The following is a 20,275-nucleotide window of genomic DNA, read 5'->3' on the forward strand; positions in this document are numbered from 1 at the left end:
AAGAAAGAAAGAAAGAAAGAAAGGAGAGAGGGAGACCAGAAACAGAGCGAGAGAATGCAGTTTATGTTGCAGGGCTCACAGGGGGTAGTGGAGAGGGGCTGCTGCATACAGAGGGCTTCGCTCACTGCCCGGGGAGGAGGCGCCAGGAAGCCCAAAAGAGTGTGCTGCCGCTTGCTGGTTCCTTAGGCAGGCTTCGTCAGAGGGGTGTGGGTCTCAGCGGGAGGAGGGACTGGCTCCAGGATCCAAGTAGGTGACATTGCTCTCAGGGGCATTGTAAAGGGCTAAAGCCCCAGGCACAGACAGGGCTGCACCCTCCAAATCATCCTGGACATCCAGCAGGAGTGGGGGTCCCAGCGTGTGGTCTTTCCCTAGGAGAAGTAGGCTGTGCTTAGGCGAAGGGTCCTACACTCTTTCTTGAGGAGAACAGTTCCCTTCAGTTAGAGTGTAATGTTATCCACACACACATCCCTTTTAAAGGCAGGATCTTGCTCCATAGCGCAGGCTAGCCTCCAGTTTGTGGTCTACTTAATCAGACTCCCAAGTGCTGGGATTACCAGCATGCACTACCCTATCTAGCTTAAGACATCATTCTTGACCTGTCACACAACGATGATGGCATGGATGACTCTAGAAGGCTCTTCAGGGCAGCCTGGATTCAGGGTTGCCCCCCTCCCCCGACCTAAGCTGCCCAGCTCACCAAATCATGCTAATTCACAGACCCGAGGCCGCCATCTGCCCAGGAGTCCCTACCACCACCAGTTACCTACACCAGACGAATTCAACTCCTTGACCGTCAGCTCTGCGTCGCCCCTCTCTGGAGCCAAGGGCTGCATCTGCATGGGAAGAACCCCAGGGAGCAGCTGAGAAGGGAGCCCCGAATAGAAGAAGCCACCGAGGAAGAGAGCTGGGGGGGGGGGGGGAAGGAATCACTAGGGCAACCCTTCAGGCATGAACCCACTCCTTTCTTACTAGAGACAGCTCCATGTCCAAATCCATCAAGGTCCATTCTCGCCCTGGCAGGCTAGGGCCCAGCACCTGGGAAGAGCTCAGGTAAATGGTGCCTTCAAAGGCTGCACAAGACAGCTCAACTCTATGTGTCTCATGTCATCCCCCGCCCCCCCACCTTCACCCTGGGGGGGGGGGAGCAAAGAGACACTCACATCCATGGATGCCATGGGCTCCACAGTTTCAGGGGGAGGCCGAAGCAGCATCGGGGGCAGCACACTCTCTGGGCTCCGGTTACCCTGATCCAGGCCCAGAGTTCCCCTGTGCGGAAAGAACTGCCATGGTCTATAATGCACACTTCCTATTAGTTCCTAAGGAGCTTAAGCCTCATCCAGTTTAAATTGCCTTCCCAAACTTAAACATGCTAGGAGACAATACTTTCCTTCAATCCCCTAACTCATAAGGGAGGGTTTCTAATTTATTTTTAAGATTTATTTATTTATTATTTATACAGTGTTCTGCCTGCATATTAGCTTGCATGCCAGTAGAGGGCACCAGATCTCAGTATAGGTGGTTGTGAGGCACCATGTGGTTGCTGGGAATTGAACTCAGGACCTTTGGAAGAGCAGACAGGGCTCTTAACCACTGAGCCATCTCTCCAGCCCTATTTTTTATTTTTTTAAATTTCACTGTGGAAGGAGTGAGACAATGTCTTGACACGTACATAGACCTGGCTGGCCTCAAACTTATAGCAATCCTCTTGCCCAGTCTCCTGGGTGCTAAAGGGGGTATCTTTTTTTTTTTTCTTCAAAATATTTATATATTTATTATTATGTATACAGTGCTCTGCCTGCATGTAAACCTGCAGGCCAGAAGAGGGCATCAGATCACATTATAGATGGTTGTGAGCCACCATGTGGTTGCTGGGAATTGAACTCAGGACCTTTGGAAGAGCAGGCAGTGCTCCTCTCACCTCTGAGCTATTTCTCCAGCCCCTAAAGGAGGAATCTTTACTGTTGTTTGACATAGGACCTTGCATAGCTTAGGTCAAGCACAAAGCTTTACTAAGTCTGGCCTTACACTCCTGGCTCTTCTGCCACCACTCTCTTCCCAGAGCTGGTATTATAGTAAGGGTATGTCACCGTGCCCAGCTTCTAAGAGGTTGCCTTGAGTTTGCCTTTGCTTCCTAGCTGAGACCTGAGGTCTTGGGAGATATCCCCTTCCTATGTAAGTGTAAATACTAGTAGAGGGTTCTTTATCTTTTTTTTTTTTTTTTGGTTTTTTTTTTTTTGTTTTTTGTTTTTTTTTTTTTTTTTGGTTTTTTGAGACAGAGTTTCTCTGTGTAGCCTTGGCCATCCTAGACTCACTTTGTAGACTAGGCTGGCCTCGAACACACATCGATCCACCTGCCTCTGCCTCCCGAGTGCTGGGATTAAAGGCGTGCGCCACCACGCCCGGCTTGAGGGTTCTTTAAATTTTGTTTTGTTTTGGTTTTTTTGTGATGGGGTTTCTCTGTGCTGGCCTTGAACTCAGAGATCCTCCTGCTTCTGCCTCCCAAGTGCTGGCATTAAAGGCGTGTGCCACCACGGCCTGGCTTGTTTGTGCATTTGTGTTTCAGTTTGGAATTTGAATTTAGATCTTGATGATGCTAGGCATGTGGAGCTTTACCACTAAGTTATATCCCCAGCTCAGCCACATTTTCCCTTTTATTTTTAACTAATTATTATTATTATTAAGTTTGTTTGTTTTTTCCAAGACAGGGATTCTCTGTATAGCTCTGATTTCTGGAACTCACTCTGTTTTGTTTGTTTGTTTTGTTTTGTTTTTTGAGACAGGGTTTCTCCGTGTAGCCCTGGCTGTCCTGGACTTGCTTTGTAGACCAGGCTGGCCTCAAACTCACAGCCATCTGCCTGCCTCTGCCTCCTGAGTGTTAGGATCGAAGGTATGTGCCACCATGCCAGGCTCCTGGAACTCACTCTGTAGACCAGGCTGGTCTTGAACTCATAAAGGTCCATCTGCCCTGCCTCCCAAGTGCTGGGATTAAAGGCATGCACCAACACCACCTGGCTGCTGCTATTATTTTTTTTATTATTTTTATTATTATTAAATTTTTTGGCATTTTGAGACAGAGTTTCTCTGTGTAACCCTGGCTGTCCTGGAACTCACCCTGTAGACCATGCTGGCCGTGAACTCAGAAATCTGCTTCTGACTCCTAAGTGTTGGGATTAAAGGCGTGTACCACCACGGCCCAGATTTTTAATTTATTTATATTTGTTATGTGTGTGTATTATGTGTCTTGGGGTGGGGCATGTGTAGAGGACAGTTGGTTCTCTGCTGTTTATTTGAGTTTTAGGCGTTGAACTCAGGTGAGGAGGCTTTTGTGGTAAGAGCTTCAGAGGCTGAACCTCCCTGCCAGAGCTCCCTTGTCTATTTAGACAGGGTCTTACTAAGTTACCAGCACTGTCGCCTAGGCAGGCCTTGAACTTGTGATACTCCTGCCTCAGTCTCTCAAGTAGTTGGGTTGACAGCTCTGAGCCACTAAGACCAGCTACCATTGTTTCTTAAGCTTACATATCTATATATTTATATCTATATACCCCCTCTATATATGTATACATACATACATATGTATGTATATATGTATGTAGTATGTATGTATATCCCAGTGAACTATTCTCAGATGTAAATTCCAGAGTCCTACCACAGGGTGCTTAGTGACTTTCAATTTTCTAAGTGATTTTGATACTTTGTGGATCAAACTCTGAGAAATCAGGTCAGGGTCATGAGAGTCTGATGCCCAGTGTACTCCCTTAGCTGTCACTGGACAGATAAAGTGGTGATTATTCTCTGGCCAGCGTGTGGATCTGGCTCTGCTTACCTGTCAGGTACCTCCCTGGGCCCCCTTGGTTCAGGCTGTTGTACACTCCTGGGCCCCTCAGGGCTGAGGCTCCCCTTCCCTTCCAGGATGGCCTGCACCACAGCCACAGGCAGCGGCGGGGGTGCTGTCACGCAGAAGTCACACTCGTTTGGGGCCAGGGCCAGCCCGGCCTCGCCATCCCCCCCTGGACTGGCCGGCTCTTCTTTGAGCAGTGCCAGGCCCTTCACCCTGCACCAGAGAAAAGCTTCAACCAGATCCCCCACACTGACCTCTCCCCCAACCCCCATGGGCCTCTGGGCTGTAGGTCCTTTCCCAGAGGGTCCCCAGAAGGCAGCCCCTGCCCTCCTTACCTCCTATTTCCACTGGAGGGAGAAAGTCTGTGCCCTTCAGGAGACGGGGAGTCTTCTGGGATGTCAGAGATGATGGGCCCTCTAGCCCTGTGAGGGCCGAGGCCCAAGGTAGCCTCTGGGAGGGGCTGCAATTAGAAGGCTAGGCCTAGCCCTTGGCTTCTAGCTATAGGAAGAGCCCAACCAGCACCCACTGGAACCAGGTCTAAGGGTCAAGGTTTGAAAATGAATCTAAGCTGGAGAGTCTCTGTCTGGTTGGTAGAGTGTTTGGCTTCCATCTTTTGGAGGGGACTAGGGAGAAGAGACAGCTTCCTTACAATCCTATCTCACCCCAGGAAAAGGAGGAGGAGATAACACCTACCGACTGGATAAAGTAGGGGTCCTGGAGGAGAGCACCCGACAGGGAGCAGGCATTGAATTTGGCAGATGCTGCGCAAGAGCTTCCCTCATCTAGCATTAGGGACCTGTGCAGGGCAGGCAGGTTAGCCTCCATGCCCCTCAGCCCGCACCTCCCTCCCTCCCTCCCTCTCTCTCTCCCTCCCTCAGGCCCCAGCAGCCAAGTCAGCAGAGATGAGGCCTGTTGCCAGGGCATCAGTCACATGCTGGAGTGGAAGGGGCTCCCTGAGAGATGGGGGCCCTTTGGGGTTGAGAGGAGAGGTGGGGGTGGGTGAGGTGGGGTGGGGTGGGGTGGGGTGGGGTGGGGTGGGGTGGGTGGGTGGGGGTAACTTAGTTGGAGTCCCAAGCCAGGAATGCCTAACTTTGGGCCTAGGAATTTGAGGTCCCAGAGAGTGGAAGAGGGGAAGGGATGTGGAGTGGAGGGTAATAGATGGTAAGAGTTTGGGGTAGGAAGGCAGGGGGGGGGAGGGGGAAGGGTGGGGGGGGAGGGGGAAGGGTGGGGGGTGGGGGGGGAGGGGGGAGATTCCCGGATGGTAGGAGGAAGGAAGTTAGATTCCTGGAGGAGGATCTGTGTGTGGGGGGTGGGGGTCCCTGAAAGAGAAGAGAGTCCTGGCAGCTGAAAGATCAGCAAGAGCGAACTCTACAGGCTTTTGTACTCACAGCTTTCTCTTGGTTCCTGTACTGCCAGGCCCTGTCTGAAGTGGTCCGAACAGGCACTGGATTAGCTGAAAAGAATGGGTTAATTCATACTTCAGGCCAGGCCCTTCAGCCTAGAAAGGCAATTCCTGACTGAGGGAAAATTCCTGGACTGAGGGAAAGGGGTAAAGGTATGGGGTGCCCAGGAGTGAGGGACAGATGGGGGGGGGGAGGGGAGGGCTAAGGGGTAAGAAGAGACAGAGAAATACCTTGCCGATGACCCGATGCTGCTGACTGTGGCTCTGCCGCAGGGTCACCACCTCTCGCCACAAGATCTCGTTCTGCCTGTGGGAACCGGGGTGGAAGGATGCTGAGGCAACTGAGTTTGCCCAGGCGCCAGTGCCCCACAGGACGGAGATGTCCAGACTCCGTTGCCAGCAGAGGGGAGATGCATCTTATAAAACCCTGCATGGTGGCACACACCTTTAATCCCTGCACTCGGGAGGCAGAGGCAGGAGGATCATTGTAAGTTCGAGGCCAGCCTGGTCTACAAAGTGAGTCCAGGAGAGCTAAGTCTAACACAGAGAAACCCTGTCTCGAAAACACAAACAAACAAACACAACTAAAGTTCCAGAGCTGGACCCATTGTCTGGATGGAGGCTCTAATCTAAGACTGGAAAGAGCTGCCCCGAAACCCTTTCACCCACAACTCCACCCTTCCTTCCCTGTTCCTCACTGCCTGAGTTCCTGCAGCCGCGCCTCGGTGCTCTCCTGCACTCCCCTCAGAGCTTGCACTTCTCCCAGCAGTCGGCCCAGGTCTTCAGGACGCCATCGACTGTCCTCGCCTCGCAGCGCAGGTACCTGTAAGCAGGAGGCACCATCCGGGACAGGGACACGTACGTAAAACAAAGTCAGAAGTACTAGCATTTGGTGTTTTCCTGTTTTGTTTGTTTTGTTTTGTCCCTCCCCGCCGCCCCCCCCCCCCCAGTTTGTCTCACCTTGCGGCGCACGCGCTCCAGTAGCTGTTCACGGCCTCGCAGAAAGCTTGGATGCTGGAACTCAACGTGGTCGCGCTCCGGTCTGAGCAGGCCACCTTGCTCAATGCTCACCACCTTCCGAAAACCGTCTGGGGAACGATGCGCGGGGTGTGGGGATAGGAGTGGGGGCGTGAGCGTGAATCGCTCCGTCCTCTGCACTAAATGACCCCCAACCCGCTCCCCGCCTGGCCGAGGGACTCACACATGTTGAGTTGGCGAACAAAGCTCGCCATGTTGCTGTGCTTGAAATACTGGGGCAGTACTTCCTTGGCGAAGCGGCTCTGATCACTTACGAGGAAGCTGGTCCCACTCTACCGAGAACGAACGACGCCCACCCTCAAGCGGGTGGAGACCAGGCTCGTTGAGTGGTACCCACTCACGGCTGAGACATACTCACTCATTCTGGGGTCCAGGTTTGCACTTCATTGGGAGGAAGGACTTGTCCAGGACAGAATCATATAAGGCCTATCTATCCGGCCATAGCCACAAAGAATCCCTACCCCTAACTAGCCTAGACTAGGGTCTCAGAAAGAATTAGCGCGTACCAACCCAGGGTCCACCTCAGATTGCTCTCAGACTCATTATGTGACCCTGAGCCAAGGTAAAGCTGGCCCTTCCCTTTTCTGGGCCGGTTTTCTCATCAGTCAGTCCATGAAGTAAAGTGAGAATTACCTAGGTCCTTTTGGGCTCTAGGACCCTTCCTCCTTCCTCCTCCTCCTTATCTCACACACCCCTTCCGCCATGATCCACTCTGGATAGCAGAATCGAGGTACTCACAGCCCAGTCCCAGGCGGGGGCTGGGTGAACATGAGTGTTCACAGACATTGGAGGGACCCCCGGGGACCACTGAGGGAGTTGAGGGGCCCCCAGCCCTCACCGGGCTCCAGCGGATGAGGTGGTCGGTGCCTGGGTCGCCCACCAGCGCCCATAGCTTGCCGAGGAAGGCAGGTACCGGGCTGGGGCCTGGCTCCGTGGGCAGCGCAGCTGGCGCTTCCTGCATGGCGCAGTCTCGGCCGGGCTCAGCGTTCCAGCCCGGCCGCTGCGGGCTTGTCAAAGCCGCGAAAGTGCTGCGTTTGCCGCCCGCTCCGCCCTACTCCGCCCCTGGGCGCCGGGTCAGGCGGGGGCCGCGTGCGAACCCAAGAGGCGGGGCTCGGACAGCGGCCCAGCCACCAGCGGAGAGAATAAAGCTGGCTGAAACGTAGGTACGAGGGGAGGGGAACCCAGGTTCGAGCCTCATCCTCAAGTTCCTCTCTTTCTGTGTTGTTTGGGAGAAATCATTTGTGGGCTTGGAAAGTCCTAGTTCATCTGTGGACTAAGTGGAGCCTAGGTAAGAGGGGGCAGATAGGGTGGTGGGTGAAGCCCCACTTCTGTCTGCTAGGAAACTGGTCCTTCCCGGTGTATAGAGAGCCTGGATCGCGACTCCCCACAGTTACGGTACAGTGGCCCTTGAGGTCTCTTTGCGGGTCTGGCCCGATTGCTCTTCCAGCCTTTGTGTGTTTCCTGCCCTCCCCTTTAGAGCTGACTCGGTATCACAGGACGCAGGAATACTAAAGGATTTATTTACTTCACACTCACCCTTGACTCTTGGCTCTTACTTGTATCTGCCCTCCCCCCAGCTCTGGGCCTCAGAGCAGTCGCAGAGTGCACGGAGGGGAGGGAGAACCCAGAACCGGCAGGGAAACTTAGGTAGAGGGACCCCGTGAACTTATGGCGCCTGGGACTAGTGTGGATGCCCTCACAGGCCCCAATCCCAGAGAAGCACTGTTGTCCACGGAGTTCTAAAGGAAGGGGCTAGCAGCTGGGGCGTGCCCGCGCTACTTGCTCAGGTCTTTTCTGAGGCTTCGGGTCCGCGCGGTCCTGAAGTGGTGACATTGCCCAAACACCGCACCAGTGTGGGCCGCCAGGGATGCGGCTCACGCTTTAGTTTGAGCGTATAGCTGCGCAGGCGCGGACAGTGCGCGCGGAAGGCGTCCAGCACAGAGGGTCTCACCACGCAGAAGCAGTGTATCTCCCTCAAGCCCGCGCAGCGCGCCGCCACCTCCTGCAGCGCAGTGTGCAGCTCGGCGGAAGCGGACGCGCGCACCTCGAGGACGCGCAAAGTTTCAGCGTAGTGGCGAGCTGCGAAGCGCACGGGCCCTACAGTATCACCCGAGAGGTTGAGACGCAGCACAGCCACGGGCACTGATGGTTGCAGGATGCGCGTCACAGCCTCGTCTGGAAGCACAGGCTCTAGCTCCAGCTCCACCTCCAGGCCAGGGTGGCGGCAACACAGTGACTTCCAGACTTCATCAGGCAGAGGGGACGCGCGAACATCTTCGGGGCACGCGCACCGGAGTGCCAGGAGTGCAAAAGGGGCGCGGCGTGGAGCGGCTAGACATTCCAGCGCGGTGCACGACAGACTGGCAAGGTGCAGTCCGAGGGCGCGCAGGTGCGGGCAGGCCTTCAGTAGCTCGAGCACAGAGCTGGGCTGCACGCTGTTCACAAGTGTAGGGTTGTTCAGGAAAAGACTGCGGAGCTCCGGGCAGCCACGTGCAGCCCTAAGCACCAGAGTGTCGTCCAGTGTGTAGGGCAAGTGGCGCAGGTCGAGGTGACGCAGTTGGTGCGCTGCTCCACAGACGGTGTGCACGGCGCCTAGGATGTCGCGGCCGGCATCAAAAAGCGGCTTCTCACCGCGGCATTCCAAGCTTAGACCTCGAAGCCGTGGGGCTCGGGCGGCCAGAGCAGTCAGCAGCTCGGTGGCAGCTCGGCGGCTGGGCTTCTTTGAGGGTTCACAGTCCAGCCTTAGGTTGTGAATGTGGTCCAGGCAGGCAGACAGATGTGGTGGCAACAAGTCTTCCAGCTCACAGTCACAGCTTGTGTTAGAGCAACACAGAAAGGAATTAGTATTAGCGGTGTCACCATGAACTGGGGGATGAAACTTAAAAAAAAAAATTAATGTGTTGGCATGGTGCGCTGGGCACACTCCCGTAACCCCAGCACACTCCCGTAACCCCAGAGGCAGGCAGATCGCTGTGAGTTCAAGGCCAGCCTGGTCTACAAAGTGAGTCCAGGATAGTTGTTTGGCCTGCAGGTATGTAGGTGCACCACAGCTGTGCCTGGTGTCTGAAGGGGCAAGAAGGTGTTGGATCCCTTAGGACTGGAATTACAGCTGGCTATAAGCTGCTGTGTGGGAGCTGGGAATTGAACCTAGGCCTTCTGGAAGAGCAGCTAGTGCTCATAACTGTGGAGCCATTGCCATCCTCTCTATATTCTTCTTTTTTTTTTTTTTTAGAAGTCTTCAGAGGTCTCTGCGGGAGGTTGAGCCCCACCCCCACCCCCCACGGACCTCCATATCCCCGTGGAAAGCCAGTGGGACTTAAGGAACTAGGCTTGCTCAGCAGTCTGTGGAGATGGAGCGGAGCCTCCACACTGCCAGGTTCAAATTCTGCCTCTTGTTGCTTGTTTGCTGATGAAACTTCCAGGCCCAAGCGATTAAGGCTCTAAGCCTCACTTTCCAGTCCACGCAAAGGAAATATTAGCTACCTACCTGCTATGTGAACTTCTTGTGAGGATTGAAAGAGTTAATTTATGTAAGGCACTTATAATGCTAGGAGCTAGTATAGGGCCTGGGACAGAGCTCAGTGGTGGAATCTTTCCCTAGCAAGTGTGAGACCCTAGGTTCAATCCCCTGTATCCAAAACAAAACAAAACAAAACAAAACAAACAAAACAATACTTATTGGTATATAGTAGTCAGGCAGTGAAGAGGAGCGGGTGGCAGGCAGCAACTCACCTGATGCTTGTATCATGCCACACGGCACTGCTGGTGGCTGCGGCAGCCCAGGCCTTGCAGACTCTGGCAGCTACAGCACGGTCCCTGAGAGGCAGGTCACGGAAGATGAGTGCTAACACTTCCTCTGGTAGTTTTTCTACCAGCTCCTTCATGGTGTGGCTTGGGGGAGAGGGTCTGTCCCTCCCGGCAGCTGTGCCTAGAGTGAAAGAGGGAGTGGCCAGGCATTTCCAAAATGCCTGCTTGGGCACAGTAACGCTTAAAGCCTAGGAGACACTGTGCAATTTGTAGGAGATGCAGAGATCCCAGCCTGTGAGATGGCTTGGCAGATAAAAGCACCAGTCCCCAACACTGACCTAAGTCCTATCCCTGGGCTCCAGGGGATGAAACTGACTTCCAAAAGTTGTCCTCTGGCCTCCACAGGCGAGCATGCCCACTCTAGCTGGAGCACTTCCATATATGTACACACATGAATAGATAAATAGATGGTAGATTTGTCAGGTGTAGTGGCGCACGCCTTTAATCCCAGCACTTGGAAGGCAGAGGCAGGCGGATCGCTGTGAGTTCGAGGCCAGCCTGGTCTACAAAGTGAGTCCAGGACAGCCAAGGCTACACAGAGAAAACCTGTCTTGAAACACCAAAAGAAGAAAAAGTAGATTAAAATGTAAAAACCACCCTAAAGTATGGTGCTGGAGAGATGGCTCATCAGCTAAGAAAACTGGCTGCTTGTGCAGAGAACCCAGGTTCAGCGGCTGGCACCTCACATGGTGGCTTACAACTGTCCCTGACTCCAGCTCCAGGGAATCTGAGACCCTTTTCTAGCCTCTGTGTGCACCAGGCACACACATAGTGCACATACACAATGCAGGCAAACACTCATACATATAAAACATGTAAACCTAAGAACTGACTTTGTAAGATATTTGTTGCTCTCAAAGAAGGTGGGGATTTTGTCCCTACAGAGCTAGTCATAGCTGTCTATAACTACAGTTCTAGAAGATCTGTCGCCCCTCCCAGCCTCCACGGCACTGCTTGCTCATGTTACACAGATATACATGCAAACACATACACTTTAAATAAATCAGTTAATTAAAAAAGGGAAACAGTCAGAACATTGGTTTTCCCCAAAGGGTTAAGGGTTAAGCTCCAGTGGTTGTGTTTTCACACACACACACACACACACACACATACACACACATACTTCTCATGGTCTCTCCTCTCTAGCCCTGGCTGGTGTTGAACTTGAGATACTCCTGCCTCAGTGGTTTCATTATATATATACATACATACATACACACACATACATATGACAGAAGAGGGCACCAGATCCCAGTATAGATGGTTGTGAGCCACCATGTGGTTGCTGGGAATTGAACTCAGGTCCTTTGGAAGAGCAGCCAGTGCTCTTAAACATTAGTCTGAGCCATCTCTGCAGCCAGTTTTTTCTTTCTTTTTTAAAGACAGGGTCTTTGGCTGGCGTAGAACTCACTATGTAGACCAGGCTGGCTTTGAGCTCACAGAGATGCACCTGCCTCTGCCTGGGAGTGCTGTGACTAAAGGTGTGTGTCACCAAGCCTGGTCCTTAGGGGTTCTTCAAACTACTTTCTTATTTGTTGAAAAAGCTTTACTCCATAGGTTTCAAGTTGAAGAATCCTGTCCCAGCCCTCCCACTAGAAAGTGACTGCTTGGTTAATCAAGCGTGAATCTTAGTGAAGATTTTGTTTGTTTGTTTGTTTGTTTTTGTCTGAGATCACAAGCCAATCAGGAAGTGATGGTGCACTTACGCAGCCCAGAAGGGGAGGTTCCTTCGCGCTGCCTCCATCCCCAGAAACTGACTTCCTGCGTGCTTTCTGTGACAGGTCTGTGGGGAAAAGGCTTGCGGCTCTGGCACCTTGAGGGGCTGTTGTTCAAGTTAGGACCCAGACTCTTTACGCAGCCTTGGTTCTCGCTAGCTAATTAAGGTTCGGTTGGAACTCCGCAGACCCACTCCAGAGCCCCGCTTTTAGAGGAGGGTGGGGTTTGCTGAAAGCTGTGCGTTCTCTTTGACGCTGCCAGTTTTGTTCAAGACGCTGGACGGTTTTGTAAAGGATCACACCACTTGCCATTTAATGTCCCTCTGTCTTCCAGGCGTGTCTCTCATAGAACTTACCCCAAGTACACTCTGAGTTTCGGTTACCCCGATCCAGGCTTGTCCTGGAATCACAGTCACCCCATTTTTCAGTGCTAAAGAGTAGCAGAGATCAAACCAGATTCCTAGGGGTCGCCAGAAAATTCTCGTCCCCAGGAGATGCCCTCTGATTGAACTTAAGGAACTGATTTAAGTTTGGCAGCTCTCATCCTGGGGCCCTTCGGCCTCAAAAATCTCAAGCCGCTAACGTCTGATCAGTGGGCAGTTCGTCCTGTCATCTAACCTTGAGTGTCGTTACCTTACCTGCTCCGCGGACTAGGTAGGCTTTGCCCGGAGGCAGGGGACTGGCCACGGAGGACAGCGTGGGGGCAGAAAGGAGAGGCCCTTAGCGGAGAAGGCGGGGCGCGCCGGGCGGACCCGGGCTGGGGCACCGCCCCTGCGTCTCCTCCGCGCACACCCGGAAGCCGCGCGCAGCGGAGCCCGGCAAGTGTGTGGCGGCCAGGTTAGTGCGGAGGCTGGGTGGGCTCTGATGGGCTCCCTTGGTGCAGCCAGAACAAAGAGAGAGAGAGAGAGAGAGAGAGATCGATCTGGCTCCCGAGGGTGAGCACCGCGTGGTGGTGACACGTGGTTGCTGGCCAGCTATTGGCGGCGCCCTGTTGGGCTGCTTCCGTGGGCGGTGCGAGGGGCTTTGAACCTCCACCTTCATTGGTTTCTTGTCCCAACTAAGGGTTTCTGGTGGGTGTCAGGGCCCTGCGGGCGAGAGGATGTAGTTGCAGGACTAGCCGGAACGGTGCTGAGAGCGCTCTTCCTGTCTGACCCCTGTCGTGTGCGAACCCTTAGTTTGAAGGCGGGGTAGTGGGCCGACTGGGAACCTCCCTCTGGCAGGTCGCGTACTGCGCAGCCAAGCAGGGGGCGTGTTCTGGTCCGGGAATCTCAAACTTTCAGTCCCTGAGTTGGGACCCATGCCTTTTCAGTCAGAAGTGGGCCTGCTGGGTAGGGGCATTTGTGTTTAAGTTAGTATTGGTGTCCCAGGACGCAGCCTAGAAGCCTCCAGGTGGGTGGTGGGGCTTTAGATGGAAGGACATCTGGAAAAGATGATGATGATGATGATGATGATGATGATGACGACGACGACAGTTTTTTTATTTTTTTATTTTGGTTTTCCGAGACAGGGTTCCTTTCTGTGTAACCCTAGCTGTCCTGGAACTTATTCTGTACACCAGGCTGGCCTCGAACTCATAGAGATCCTCCTGTCTCTGGGTCCTGAGTCCTGGGATTAAAGGGGTGTTCCACTACCACCCGGCTTCTGGAAGAACACTTGAGGGGACGGTGAGAGACCATTTCCCTCCTTCTTGTCTGTCCTATTGCCTCACTTCTCCAACTCCAGTGGACTTCAGTCAGGCCACTTCCCCTCTTTGCCCAGTACCCAGTACTAGTGAATTTACCTTATCGATCGCTCTCCCATCTCCACTTCTCCAGTACTTGTGCCTGACAGGCCTGATGGGTAGCATTCCAACCCTCCTCCTGCCCCCTGACCCCTCCACCCCACCCCCATCCCCACCCGATTATGGTTCCAAATTTCATTCCACCCTTTGGCTTGAGGCGGCACCCGTCAGATCAGCTATTGCAAACCAGAAGCATAGGGAAGTGAACCAGATGTTTCAGGAATCACCACATTAATTCTTAGGGTCCCTCATTTGTTTTCCCTCCTTAGCTATCACGGCAGAGTTTCATCCTGATTTACTGCTTTATTTTTATTTATTTGTTCACCTTGCCCCACCCCCACTCCCTCATTCATTGCTTTACTTTTTTTGATTGTTTGTTTTTTGGTTTTTCAAGACAGGATTTCTCTGTGTATCCTTGGCTGTCCTGGACTCACTTTGTAGACCAGGCTGGCCTCGAACTCACAGCGATCCGCCCGCCTCTGCCTCCCGAGTGCTGGGATTAAAGGCTTGCGCCTCCACATCAGGCCATTGCTTTGCTTTTTAAGACAGACATCTATGGGCTGGAGTGGGGCTCCAGTGGCTGAGAACTTAGGTAGAATACATATGGCCCAGGGTTCATTCAGTCCCAAGTACGGAAGAGCCTGGGGTGTTGCTTTGTAGTGCAGGCTGGCTTCTTGCCTCTGAGTGTTGAGATTACAGGTCGGATGCCACCCTGTCAAGCTCTTTTCTTGTAGTTTTCTTTTTGGTCCTGGGTCTTGCACATGCTAGGCAAACACTCTAGCACTGAATTATGTCTCCAGACGCCCCCCTCCTTCTTTCTTCTTCTTTTTTTTTTTTCTTCTTTTCTTTTTGAGCCAGGTGGATCTCTGAATTTGAGGACAGCCTGATGTACAGAGCTAGTTCCAGGATATCTTGGGCTACACAGAGAAACCCTGTCTCAAAAAACAAACAAACAACTGAAACAATGACACAAACAGAAAAACACAACCAACCAACCAGCCAAACAAACAAACAAGAATAAAAACAAACCTGTGTCCTCTATGCTTAGACCCCAGTAAGGCCATGAACAATTCATCATTGCTTTCGGGAAGGTCTGTATGATGCCCTGCCCAGGTGCTTCCTTAACCTTGACCCTCCACTAGAGGTATACAAGCAGGATTTTGACAGGAGATGGGTGGAAGAGGTTCTAGCATTGAGGGGCTCTGTTCTTGTGTGGACAATTAGGGAATTTGTTTAGGGACAGGTGAGGAAAACAAGAGCCTAATAACAAAGAAGGATTGCGCAGTCAAGGATGGCTCAGAGATGGCTGGACCCCAGGTAGACAGTGTATGTCTCAAGGTGGAATACGTAACATGGAAGAGCACTGGCAGCTCTTCCAGAGGAAGCAGGTTAGATACCCAGCACCCGAGCAGTGGCCCACAACCACCTGTAACTCCAGTCTCAGGAGATCTGATGCCCCTGCTGCCCCCCCCCCTTTTTTTTTTTTTTTTTTTTTTGGTTTTTCGAGTCAGGGTTTCTCTGTGTTAGCCTTGGCTGTCCTGGACTCACTCTGTAGACCAGGCTGGCCTCGAACTCACAGTGATCCGCCTGTCTCTGCCTCCCGAGTGCTGGGACTAAAGGTGTGCGCCACCAAGCGCCCTTTTTGGGCATGGGCACCAGACCTGTATGTGGTACACAGACATACATGCAGGCACACCAAAAAAAAAAAAAAAAAAAAAAAAAAAAAAAAAAAAAAGGAAAAGTAAAAGAAATAAGAGTCCTGCCAGGTATGGTAGTTCATGTCTCTAATTCCAGCACTTGGGAGCCAGAGGCACACAACCTAGTCTACATAGTGAGTTTCAAGTCAGGCAGGGCTACATAGAGAGACCTTGTTTCCTTCCGTCTAGCCTTCCTCCTTCCTTCAGACGGGTTCTTTCTAAGCAGCATCCAAATAGAACTATTCTTTGCCTCTAATTCACACCAAGCATGGGGAAATTAGTGCCTCTTCTTTGTGGTCCACCCAGCGGTGCAGGGTTGAGTTTCATTAGTCAAGTCTTACTTAGCCTTGCTTTTCATATCCAACCTTGGATCTAGGCAGTGACAATTAGGCTGAGCTAGGTATAGTAGAACAAATGTGGGGAGGGTGGAGCAGGGTGGCACAGTGGAGCGTGCGCAGGCACAGTGGAGCGTGGGCAGGGACAGTGGAGCGTGGGCAGGGACAGTGGAGCGTGGGCAGGGACAGTGGAGCGTGGGCAGGGACAGTGGAGCGTGGGCAGGGACAGTGGAGCGTGGGCAGGGACAGTGGAGCGTGGGCAGGGACAGTGGAGCGTGGGCAGGGACAGTGGAGCGTGGGCAGGGACAGTGAGCGTGGGCAGGGACAGTGGAGCGTGGGCAGGTACAGTGGAGCGTGGGCAGGAAGTACAGTGGAGCGTGGGCAGGGACAGTGAGCGTGGGCAGGGACAGTGGAGCGTGGGCAGGGACAGTGGAGCGTGGGCAGGAAGTACAGTGGAGCGTGGGCAGGGACAGTGGAGCGTGGGCAGGGACAGTGGAGCGCAGGCAGGGACAGTGGAGCGTGGGCAGGGACAGTGGAGGGCGGGCAGGTACAGTGGAGCGTGGGCAGGGACAGTGGAGCGTGGGCAGGGACAGTGGAGCGTGGGCAGGGACAGTGGAGCGTGGGCAGGGACAGTGGAGCGTGGGCAGGGACAGTGGAGCGTGGGCAGGGACAGTGGAGCGTGGGCAGGAAGTACAGTGGAGCGTGGGCAGGGACAGTGGAGCGTAGGTGGTACTTTTGGCCTGCAATGCTTTGGGAATTTAAGATTATGCTGAAGGCAAAGTGAAGACATGGATCTGGTTGGCTTTGAAGCATGAGCTCCCTCCAGAAGGAAGATGTCTTTTGTTAGCTTTGGTAAGAGGTACATACTGGTGTGGGACCCACTTCAGGGCCCGCCTCTGTCCCATTGTTACTGTGACATTACACTTGTTGTTAAAAGCAGTGGAGGGGCAATCCTGGGTTCAAGTCTGGGTTTGGTGGGCCGGTCTGGTTTTTGAGCAGAGCCAAAGTTGGGAAACTGTGGAAGGACAGCTGGGCCACTTGAGACTGGATAGTTGTTTCCAAGTCTGGAGATGATCTCTTTGCACCCCTAGGAGGCAAGATGGCAGCTGGGCAAAATGGGCATGAGGAGTGGGTGGGCAGCGCCTACCTGTTTTTGGAGTCTTCGATGGACAAGGTGGTCCTGTCTGAAGCCTACACAGATCCCAAGAAGAAGGTGGCAATATACAAGGCGCTACAGACTGCACTGTCAGGTGTGTGGCTGGGCGGGTGTGCAAGTGACTCTGGGACTTTGTGGGAGGGACCAGGAGTGAGGCCCCCACTTCTTTGCCTTTGTTGATTTAGGCTCAGACACCTTTAGGAAAAAGATGATTTGGGTGAGGGGTTGGAAGAGGGATGAGGAAAGAGCGAGGACCCTTGGCTGTGTGGGGTCTGCAGCCTTTGCTTATTGCACGCGTATCCTTGAGTGTAGGCATTTGCACACTTGTCTGTGCCTTATCTATATCTACCTGTTTCTCCTCCTCTTTTTTTTTTTTTTTTGGTTTTTTGAGACAGGATTTCTCTGTGTAGCCTTGGCTGTCCCGGACTTGCTTTGTAGACCAGGCTGGACTTGAACTCACAGAGATCCACCTGCCTCTGCCTCCCGAGTGCTGGGATTAAAGGCATGTGCCACCGCTCCCGGCACCTGTTTCTCTTCTAATGTCACCCTATTGTACATCTGTCCCCACTTCTGAGGAAGGATTGGTAGCCAGTTCACTCCTTGCTGCTAATTGCACTTTTCTGTCATCTTTTCCTCTCTCACTGCAGCATACCTTGCCCAAACTCCTTCCCCAGCACCCAACCACCTGTTCCATTCCCCTTTCCCATCTCTGGGTAGAGACCACAAGAGGCTGTATAGTTCTGTGGGTTGGGAGAGTAGTATGACTCTGGCTGCTTGGAGAATAGTCCTGTTTGGGGACAGCGGGTGGCCTGACTGCTCACCTCTGCAGAGAGTGCGGACGGCCCCGACGTACTGCAGATACTCAAGATCCACTGCAGCGACCCACAGCTTGTCGTGCAATTGCGTTTCTGCGGGCGCCTGCTGTGCGGCCGCTTCCTCCAAGCGTACCGCGAGGGGGCGCTGCGTACCGCACTGCAGAGGTGCATGGCCTCGGCGCTGGCCCAGGAAGCCGTGCGGCTGCAGCTGGAGTTGCGTGCTGGCGCGGAGCAGCTGGACACTTGGCTGGCCGATGAAGATCGCTGTTTGAATTACATCTTAGCCCAGAAGGTGCTGCCATCTGAAGTTAGGATGGGATGGGCGGGGATTTGCGGCCCAAAGCCGCACTTACTGTGCACCCCTTCGCGCAGCCCGATCGGCTCCGGGACGAGGAACTAGCGGAGCTGGAGGATAAGCTCTGCAAACTGACGTGTGACTGCACAGGCCAGGATGGATCCATACAGCTGGCTCCAGATGCTTCGAAGTCCCGGGTCCGCTCTCCTACTGAGGAGAAGGCACTGCCGGCGGCCTGCCAGACTTTCCTGTTTCATGGTCAGGCCGTAGGTGAGGTTCTCTAGCAGAAGAGGGGTCCCCAGGAGGTTGGTCTGGGATGGTGCAGGGCATTCCCAGGCAGGCAAGGGAGGGTGCGGGGCTCCAGGGAACCGGGCTCACCCACCTCTCCTCACTTCCTGCGCAGAGAACCGGCCACTGAATCTGCAAGACCAGCAGACTTTCGCGCGCTCTGTGGGCCTCAAGTGGCGCAGGGTGGGGCGCTCGCTGCAGCGCAGCTGTCGAGCACTGAGGGACCCTGCCCTCGACTCGCTGGCCTACGAGTATGAGCGCGATGGGCTGTACGAGCAGGCCTTCCAGCTGCTGCGCCGCTTCATGCAAGCCGAGGGCCGCCGTGCCACGCTGCAGCGCTTGGTGGAGGCACTGGAGGAGAACGAGCTCACAAGTATAGCAGAGGATTTGGTGGGCCCGGCGGAGCCGGGTGGCGGCCTGGCCTAGGTCTAGTACTGTGGGAAGGGCAGTCAACCAGCAGTGCAGCCAGTGTCTGGAACCCACTGGTGGGTGTTGGAGTCGTCTTACTGCTGTTGTCACTGCTGACCACTTCCCACCCACTGGACTTAAGAGCATACACACTCACTCCCCCACTTTGCTAACGTGCTGGAGTGGAACTGACTGCCCTCCCCAGGAGCCAGCCAAGCACCCGCGGAGCCTCGGGGTACATCACCGAGGATTGTGCCCCAGATTCTTGGATGGTGACAGCGTAGGTGTCATTATCCTCCCATTCTAAAAGAACTTCCTGCAAAAACTCACTAAGTACCTTCTGAAGCCTAGATACCATTCAAGGTGTTACAAACACTGTTTGTGAGCGGGATGCTCAATTCTCCTTACCCTTGGCTCATACTCAGCGTGGGACGTAAGCACTTTGCAGCGATAATAAAAATGTAACCCTTTTACAGACTTATTTCAGTGAGCCGGAATTGGAGCAATTAAAACTACAGCCAGGCAGTGGCGGAGCACATCTTTAATCCCAGCACTGGGAAGCAGAGGCAGGCACATCTCTTGTTTGTTACAAGCCAGCCTGGTGTACAGAGTGAGTTCCAAGACAGCCAGGACTACACAGAGAAACCTTGTCTGGTAAGCAAAACAAAACAACAACAAAATCAAGACTAAGTTTTAAATATTTTTTTTTTCTGTTTTCTACTGAGGTCTTTTCCCTTGTTTCCACTAGACCGAAACATACAAGATTTCAGACATTTTACATGGCCTGTGACATTCAGTATGTTGAGGCAGGATTGCTTCAATTTGGAAGCTAGCATGTGTTACATATTGAGACACACCCCCCCCCCCTAAGAAACAAAACAAAACCAAACAAAAAAAATCTGGCCTTTTTTTTTTTTGGCCAATAAGTCCAATATAACTTATATTGCTAATAAGTTCAACCTTCAGTGCTTCTTTAAGCTTGGAGGCGGGCTAGTGAACTTAACTCTGAATTACACATACTCAGAAACTCTAGTTATTCGACTTTTTGTGGTGGTAGTGATGGAACCCAAACTCTGAGGAAAGTTCTACCACCGAGCTACACTGGCTCTTGTTTTGTTTTTGAGACACTCATGTAGCTCAGGCTGGCCTTGAACTCAGGATTCTCCAGATGCATCCAACTCCTGAGTGCTGAGATTACAGATGTGCGAAACCAAATGTGCAAGAAAACTTTTTTGTTTTTGTTTTTTAATATCATCCGGGGACTTGGGCATGGTAGTCAAAGGCAAATGGGTCCCTGTGAGTTTGATTGAGGGCAGCCTGACCTAGATCAGGAATTCCAGGTCAGCCCTGTTAGGGTTCTGGCCTCAGGCACTTGCATTTACTGGCACACACCTGGACGCTTGCGTATACATAATTTAAACATCTTCAGGGGTGAGAGATGGCTTGGCGTTTCTTCCCGATCAAGGTTTGAGTCTCAGATACCACATGGCAGTTCACAGCCATCTAATGCCTTTTTCTGACACCAGGCACGTGCCCGGTACACTGTGTACAAGCAAGCAAATCATCTACACATGCCCTTGCATGCCTGTGTGTGCATGTGCGCACAGCTATCCTGAAGTTCCTCCTTCAGTAGCTGCTCAGAGACTCCAGTGTTTGGGTTTAGCTCCTGACTCTTGCTTGTGACAATGTCTTTCGCAGCAC

At 53.0% G+C, this 20,275-nt stretch overlaps 3 protein-coding genes across 15 annotated transcripts; 1 reads left to right on the forward strand and 2 right to left on the reverse strand.

Annotated features, from left to right (window-relative positions):
- Positions 1 to 42: 42 nt before the first annotated feature.
- Positions 43 to 7,355, reverse strand: HSF4 (heat shock transcription factor 4). 5 transcript variants are annotated; one of them, XM_084756737.1, is made up of 13 exons: positions 7,117 to 7,355; positions 6,442 to 6,550; positions 6,201 to 6,328; positions 5,939 to 6,063; positions 5,472 to 5,547; positions 5,227 to 5,291; positions 4,532 to 4,634; positions 4,174 to 4,298; positions 3,824 to 4,051; positions 1,161 to 1,266; positions 970 to 1,035; positions 768 to 833; positions 43 to 368 (listed from the first exon to the last, which is right to left on the reverse strand). In XM_084756737.1, exons 1-13 carry the CDS (start codon positions 7,237 to 7,239, stop codon positions 282 to 284), a joined length of 1,407 nt encoding a protein of 468 aa, XP_084612863.1. In that variant the 5' UTR covers positions 7,240 to 7,355; the 3' UTR covers positions 43 to 281. The 5 variants fall into 5 exon arrangements, with proteins under 5 accessions (XP_084612863.1, XP_084612862.1, XP_084612866.1 ...); XM_084756736.1 differs by having other exon boundaries at positions 764 to 833; XM_084756740.1 differs by having other exon boundaries at positions 764 to 833; positions 3,824 to 3,947; positions 4,174 to 4,312.
- Positions 7,356 to 7,381: 26 nt separating this feature from the next.
- TRADD (TNFRSF1A associated via death domain) lies at positions 7,382 to 19,055 on the forward strand. 8 transcript variants are annotated; one of them, XM_084756754.1, is made up of 7 exons: positions 12,550 to 12,637; positions 13,308 to 13,464; positions 14,439 to 14,634; positions 16,704 to 16,862; positions 17,598 to 17,875; positions 17,956 to 18,148; positions 18,282 to 19,055. In XM_084756754.1, the coding sequence occupies exons 4-7, from the start codon at positions 16,712 to 16,714 to the stop codon at positions 18,590 to 18,592; spliced, it is 933 nt and encodes a 310-aa protein (XP_084612880.1). In that variant the 5' UTR covers positions 12,550 to 12,637; positions 13,308 to 13,464; positions 14,439 to 14,634; positions 16,704 to 16,711; the 3' UTR covers positions 18,593 to 19,055. The 8 variants fall into 8 exon arrangements, with proteins under 8 accessions (XP_084612882.1, XP_084612881.1, XP_084612878.1 ...); XM_084756753.1 differs by having other exon boundaries at positions 12,570 to 12,637; positions 13,359 to 13,464; XM_084756749.1 differs by lacking the exon at positions 14,439 to 14,634.
- FBXL8 (F-box and leucine rich repeat protein 8) lies at positions 7,573 to 12,562 on the reverse strand. Of its 2 annotated transcripts, none has more exons than XM_084756747.1 (3): positions 12,439 to 12,562; positions 10,011 to 10,206; positions 7,573 to 9,091 (listed from the first exon to the last, which is right to left on the reverse strand). In XM_084756747.1, exons 2-3 carry the CDS (start codon positions 10,160 to 10,162, stop codon positions 8,062 to 8,064), a joined length of 1,182 nt encoding a protein of 393 aa, XP_084612873.1. In that variant the 5' UTR covers positions 10,163 to 10,206; positions 12,439 to 12,562; the 3' UTR covers positions 7,573 to 8,061. The 2 variants fall into 2 exon arrangements, with proteins under 2 accessions (XP_084612873.1, XP_084612874.1); XM_084756748.1 differs by having other exon boundaries at positions 10,011 to 10,246; positions 12,439 to 12,540.
- Positions 19,056 to 20,275: the final 1,220 nt, after the last annotated feature.

The sequence above is a fragment of the Acomys minous genome (assembly GCF_964271855.1).
Source record: "Acomys minous genome assembly, chromosome: 14".
Classification (NCBI taxonomy): domain Eukaryota; kingdom Metazoa; phylum Chordata; class Mammalia; order Rodentia; family Muridae; genus Acomys; species Acomys minous.

Excerpts from the sequence above, each read along its gene's own strand:
- HSF4 (XM_084756736.1), bottom strand. The coding sequence starts at position 7,239 with ATGCAGGAAGCGCCAGCTGCGCTGCCCACGGAGCCAGGCCCCAGCCCG. Across the intron at positions 5,292-5,471 it reads AGCATCGGGTCATCGGCAAG|CTAATCCAGTGCCTGTTCGG; the intron begins GTATTTCTCTGT and ends CATTCTTTTCAG. Across the intron at positions 4,052-4,173 it reads CCCTCCAGTGGAAATAGGAG|GGTGAAGGGCCTGGCACTGC; the intron begins GTAAGGAGGGCA and ends TCTCTGGTGCAG.
- FBXL8 (XM_084756747.1), bottom strand. The coding sequence starts at position 10,162 with ATGAAGGAGCTGGTAGAAAAACTACCAGAGGAAGTGTTAGCACTCATC. Across the intron at positions 9,092-10,010 it reads TGGCATGATACAAGCATCAG|CTGTGACTGTGAGCTGGAAG; the intron begins GTGAGTTGCTGC and ends CTCTAACACAAG.
- TRADD (XM_084756756.1), top strand. The coding sequence starts at position 16,712 with ATGGCAGCTGGGCAAAATGGGCATGAGGAGTGGGTGGGCAGCGCCTAC. Across the intron at positions 17,876-17,955 it reads ATTACATCTTAGCCCAGAAG|CCCGATCGGCTCCGGGACGA; the intron begins GTGCTGCCATCT and ends CCCTTCGCGCAG. Across the intron at positions 18,149-18,281 it reads GTTTCATGGTCAGGCCGTAG|AGAACCGGCCACTGAATCTG; the intron begins GTGAGGTTCTCT and ends CTTCCTGCGCAG.